We start from the raw sequence: 5,568 nt of genomic DNA on the forward strand, positions 1-5,568 counted from the left end.
CTCTTATTCTGTATGCAAAGTCTGCAAATTGTGCATATTCTGTTAACTTCAGTTGCCATTCTTCTTTGGTTGGGACCTCGCTTGTTTTCCATTTGGGGGCCAGCAAAACATGGACCACAGTTGTTGCACACATAAATAACCTTTTCCGACACCTGGGAATTTCAGTCTGAATTATCCCCAACAGAAAGGACTCTGGTTTTTTTGGGAAAACAATTTTAAACATTTCCCCCCCCCCCATTTCATTCTAAATGATTTCCCAATAACTGTACATAAATTATTATTTACATAATTTCAGCGGTTTAAGAAAAACACTGTAATTCTTTTAATTTTAAGAGGTGTCTTCAGGTGCTGTCATATAACTCAGTGCATAATCTGTGATCCAAATCCAGATGTTCACATTCTATAAAAATAGAAGTATGTATGCAAATATAGAGACACACTTTCTGATAGAAAGAGAAACCTCAGCTTTGCTGGTTTCTTTGTATACAGCACAATTTTAAGGAGGCTGCCACAATGGGAGCATGACAAATGGTTTTTCTGTCACTAACACCTTAGTTGTAGCTAAAGGAAGCTGTCAGTTATGCTAGTGTGCCCACATACAGGCCTAGGGACCAATCCAAACCCATGATCTACTTAGCTATCCAATTCAGCCAGCTTCTTATAGTTAGGATTGCTTTGCATGGCTCCATATATTCCCCATGGATCATCTTGGGTGTTACGAGCAGCAGAGGGGGCCCTTTTGGTCGTTTCACTGCCCTCAGAAGTTTGGGGAGTGGCAGCCCACTCTCGTGGGCTACTTGGACCGATTGCCCACCTGCCAATCACCTGACAAAACTTCAAACGAAATAGTCTGGAGTGCGCTCCCAGTTCTTCCTTCCTTCCTTTGCAGAGGTAGCTTAGTTTGAAACTACCAACAAGAAGAAAAATGATTCCCCCCCACCCTTTGCAGCCCAGCTTGAATACAAGACAGGGATGTGAAGGAAGATTTGGGAGCACACTGTTAAGTGCTGTGCCCATTGTTCCTTTGTAGTCAAAAGTGAGTGCTTTTTTGAATCTGGTGCCTTTTCCTGTCACCTTGATCTTGTCAATCACCTTTTGTGTTTTGTAGTTGCGGTTCATTTTATTTCTAATGTGCTAGCTTTGCAGAGCTTGAAATGTCCCTTTCACCCAAGTGCTTAAGATCAGACAGAACGGGGGGGGGGGATTATTGTCCCCATTTGACAGATGAGCAAGTGTAGCAAAGTGGCCCCAATCACCGCCCCCCCCCAAAGAAGCACGAGACAGGCAAAAGGACTGGATGCAATTCGCAGAGGCCTAACACTGTCACAGGCTTCTGGCCACGCAACTGTCTTTCTGTTGAGTGCTCTCGAAATACCATGTCACAGGGATATTCTCACTCTGACGGTCTTCCGTGTGTTGGCGGATTCATTGGATCAAGTCTGGAGAACTAGAATACGCCACCTGAGCTGGCTTTCCTTCCTTCCGCTATTAGAAATTGCTCTTTCCAACCGGGCCAAGATGAAGCTCGAGGAATTTCTGGATCTCCTTCCAAGAGTGCTCTTGGGCTTTGGCGTGCAGTTCCACTTCACCTCCCCATTGGTTAGGCAAGAGAGTACTCCGGAAAGCAGAGCAGTAGCAAAGCGGGGAACCGGGGGGTTCTAGGAGGTGCCCAGCCCCCGGATACGACAGCAAAGCACAGTTCCTTTTCCCATGCTGCTTTGCTCTGGCTATGGCCGCCTCAGCAAATAACTTGCTGTTTAGGCTTTGGTCGCTTTCTGACACCACAAAGAGCACGGGCCCTTGGGCCTTCTCTAGAGGGATGGCAGAGGAGTGATGTCTTTCATCCAAAGGATCTTCCATGACGTGGTAAGAGGACATTGTCCCCATTTCAGTGATGAGAACCTTCTCAACAGCATAAGGGATGGCAGGGATATAGATGTCACGAAAGCGAAGTGATGCGCCTCTCATACCTGTGGCACCATTGATGCACACAGCAGCCACAATCTGGTCTAAGAAGGTAATCATGGCCAGTGCGATTTCCGATCCTTTGGACAGCCCAACGACTCCAAGGCCCGGGCCTCTGACCTGGCGGGGGGAGGAGGGAGGGAACCACACATAGCTATTTCATCAACAGCATGAGAGGCAGATGCAAGTAGAGTTTTGCAAGAAGGAAGGCTATAAATGGGTTTGTTCAGAAGGAAGAGTGATTCTCCACATGGTGCAGGGTGAGTTAGTACAGTGTTTCCCAACCGGTGTTCCGCGGCACACTAGTGTGCCGTGAGACACTGGCTGGTGTGCCGTGGGAGGGAGGCGGGCGAGTCGGGCGGCGAGAGGCGGCGGCGGCGAGGATCCGTGTCGAGCCGGGGGCGGCTCCGCGGTGGTGGTGCCGAGCGGCGGGGCAGCGCGCGCAAAAGGGAGGAGCGCGAGACAGCGGAGGAGGAGGAGGCCAGCATGTCCGGGCAGGAGCAGCAACAGCAGCAGCAGCAACTCCCGGCGACGGCTCCTCCTCCGCCCGCTATCGCCGCCACCACCACAACAGCCGCCGCTGCCTCAGCTGCCGCCGTCCCTCAGTCCCTCGCTCTGCTGCCTCCTCCCACCCCGGCAAGGGGAAGGGAAAAAACGTTCACTTTTGTGCGTCCCTCCCGGCGTGACGCTGCGCGCTGACGTCACGGGGCGGGGCTTTAATGGTGGTGTGCCGCGAGATTTTTTTCCGGTAAACAGGTGTGCCGTTGCCCAAAAACGTTTGGGAAACACTGAGTTAGTAGACTGAGATGGCCGAATGCTGGATCGTACATCAGACTGCATGTAACCCTTTCTAACTGGCTCCTTCTGCACTAGGGCCCTTTCACACAGCATTGAATATAGTGGAATATTATCTAGTGGAATATAGTGGAATATTATCTAACGTTCCTCACTCCTGATCTATTTTAATCTCTGTTGTCCCACTACAGAATGCCCTTGTAATGAGATAGAAGAAAATATACCCTCTCAGACACACCTTGGGATGTTTTAAGAGTAGTGTGGATGCTTCCTCAAAATATTCCAGGTCCACTTCTTCCAGGGTCTGTGGGAGGTCATCATAGCCAAAGAAAGCCAGAGCTAGAACAGCAAAGCCTTTATTGGCCAGTAGGACGGCTCGAAACTCAATGAGACCTCCAGACCCACCAAATAGGTCAACCACCCCTGGAAACGGCCCAGGCCCTGCAGAGAGTCCAAGAAAAAGGGAGAGCAACTATGAGTGAAGGTATTTGTAATTGTCTGGAATAAGAACCTCCCTGCCTGCCTCCCTTTGGAGGTCTCTGAGACCATGCAGGGTGGGGTGGAGGAAGCGGGTGACCTTGGAGAGGACAATAAAAGCAACCTGGGCATGTGAGCAATGTGTGTCCCACAATGAGGGAAGAGAAGGACTGCACAATTGTAGAGAAGGTTCAGAAACAAATGGGAAAGTTGCATACAGATGTGTGGGAAGAAGGAAAATGAAGTGAAGAGGTAAAGGAGAGGGGGGACTTCTCTTTATTCTTATAACCCAGAATGTATAATAGGACTCTCTCACACAGGTACCGATGAAGCCCCAGCCCACATAGGTTCATCTATGAATTAAGTGCTCACAGACCATCTACTGAGCCCACTAGGCCACAGCAGGCCCACTGATAGGGCGGTGTGAAGCATCTGCCTCACCCTGCCTGCCCCACTGCTGGTGGAATGCCCCCCTGTTGCTAGTGAGAGAGAGGCATTATGGCATGTGGTGTTGCCGTTCATCTTCTCTGCCCCTGAGGCAGGAAAGACGAGGGGCAATGCCTTGAGGAATGTGCTGGCTCTCGCAGGGTTTGGCAGGTGGTGGTGGGGATGTTCTGACAACAGCGGAAGTGGGGTGGGCTACAGCAGCAAGGGTAGCCCATTCCCATTTCACCACAAGTTGTGAAACAGGGGTGGGCTGGCACTGCGCTAGGCCATTCCTCATTGTAGTGAATCACCCGGGAGGGGAGAGAAAGCACAAATCAGTTTCCTTACCTGGTGGCAAGAAAAGGGCGCCCCGAACTTTGCCTTCTTTGACCTGGACACGTTCCACTCCATGGGCTGCGTACCATCTCTCCACAGTGCAAGTGGCCAGTGGTACAGCGTTGGGTGAAGGAACTAATACCACAGAGCCAAAGAGGCTGACCTGGACGCGGAAAGGGCTGCCTGTCACGTTGCGTTTCATCAGCCTGCGGAACTTTTTCTCTGGCTTCAGGGAGGAGAAGAGGCCCATGGGCCAAACACCTACATAGTCCCCGCCTAGAGCAGCCGCCTGCTTCACGTCCACCTCCCCAGACAGATTTGCCCGGAAGTGGGCTCTGGATTGAAACTTCTCTCCTATGTCATCTGTAAGCAATGCATGCAGGGTTACCAGCTGGGAAGGGTCCAGGCCAGAGGCGCGAATCCACACGGGTGAGTCAGCTAGTGAGCTTTTGGGGGTGACAGTGAGGCAGGCCATGGCAGCAACCTGAGGAAAGTGAATCAGTGACATTTCCAGTAAGTTTGGGAACTGTAAGAACGTATGGAGGAGGTGCTCAGCTTCCCTACTTCCTCTAGGGCAATTCTTGCCCTTAACCTCTGATTGAAGCTCTCTCCTTTATATCCTGCCTTTCCTTTTTTACACACACACTTTTATCCTCTGAACTTTGTGAGGTAGGTTGGGCTGCGCTTAGCAACTGGATGAAAATAATTCAGTGAGCTTTATGGCTGAGGAGAAAATTAAGACTCCACTTTGTCCTAGTTCAAGTTTGGTAGTCGGCCAAGTTTTACACCAGAGCTTTCCAAACTGTGTGTTGCAACACATGAGTGTGTTGTTGGCTACAGTGTGCGGGTGTGTTGTTCAAATGCTCCCCACGCTCCTCCTGAGACTGGTAAAGGGTGCAGGCAGCCCAGTGGATTGCCAGTAAAACTGAATTACCGTGCTGCAAAACGATGCATGTCTAAAAAGTGTGTCGCCAACATGAAAAGTTTGGAAAGTTCTGTTTTACACAGAGCAGGCCCGCTGAAATTAATTGACGTGACTAAGTTAGCTTGATTAATTTCAGTGCATCTACTTTGAGTAAAACTCAGCTGACACAGGCTTTTAACCAAGTTCTTTTCTTCCTTGGAGCTGAAACTCCATGCACCGAACGGTTTGCTCACTTGCGCGCTGCAAGAAGCCCGCCTGCCTGCGCACGCTTGCAATCGAAGCTGCACTTGGAAGCGGGGCCTTCGCTTCTCGCTGCCGCTGTGGCCGTGCTGGCTGCGGCTGATGGGAGCTGCACAACAACCCCGGCTGGGAGGTCGTCGCTTCCCGCTCCGCCCGCCAAAGGTTTGGGGGAGCGCGGCGAGCGGATCTTCCTTCCCCTCCAGGCGTCTGCAAATCCTCCCCGCCTTTCCCCGCGCGCCCAGGCGACGGTGGGTTCTGCACTCACCGCGACTTGAATGGCTCAGGACCCGGAGGAGTTGCAGCCGCCAGCTCCTCTCTCTCGCTGCTCCGCAGGTGCCCAGTACCTTGTCGGATCCTCGCCAGGGTAGTGCCTCCCCGGGCAGGGCACGATCCTGTGGAAGGGC

General features: G+C 51.5%; 1 protein-coding gene across 3 annotated transcripts; it reads right to left on the reverse strand.

Annotated features, from left to right (window-relative positions):
* Positions 1-238: 238 nt before the first annotated feature.
* LOC309531659 (acyl-coenzyme A amino acid N-acyltransferase 1-like) lies at positions 239-5,568 on the reverse strand. Of its 3 annotated transcripts, none has more exons than XM_082221279.1 (4): positions 5,430-5,568; positions 4,012-4,483; positions 2,999-3,201; positions 239-2,085 (listed from the first exon to the last, which is right to left on the reverse strand). In XM_082221279.1, the coding sequence occupies exons 2-4, from the start codon at positions 4,472-4,474 to the stop codon at positions 1,489-1,491; spliced, it is 1,263 nt and encodes a 420-aa protein (XP_082077405.1). In that variant the 5' UTR covers positions 4,475-4,483; positions 5,430-5,568; the 3' UTR covers positions 239-1,488. The 3 variants fall into 3 exon arrangements, with proteins under 3 accessions (XP_082077405.1, XP_082077406.1, XP_082077404.1); XM_082221280.1 differs by having other exon boundaries at positions 4,012-4,362; positions 5,430-5,551; XM_082221278.1 differs by lacking the exon at positions 5,430-5,568 and having other exon boundaries at positions 4,012-5,304.

This window comes from Podarcis vaucheri (genome assembly GCF_965113315.1).
Source record: "Podarcis vaucheri genome assembly, chromosome: 1".
NCBI classification, from domain to species: domain Eukaryota; kingdom Metazoa; phylum Chordata; class Lepidosauria; order Squamata; family Lacertidae; genus Podarcis; species Podarcis vaucheri.

Coding starts and splice junctions, on each gene's coding strand:
- LOC309531659 (XM_082221278.1), bottom strand. CDS start 4,507: ATGTCACTGATTCACTTTCCTCAGGTTGCTGCCATGGCCTGCCTCACT. Junction 3,202..4,011: donor CGCCCTTTTCTTGCCACCAG/GTAAGGAAACTG, acceptor GACTCTCTGCAG/GGCCTGGGCCGTTTCCAGGG. Junction 2,086..2,998: donor TACTCTTAAAACATCCCAAG/GTGTGTCTGAGA, acceptor TCCCCCCGCCAG/GTCAGAGGCCCGGGCCTTGG.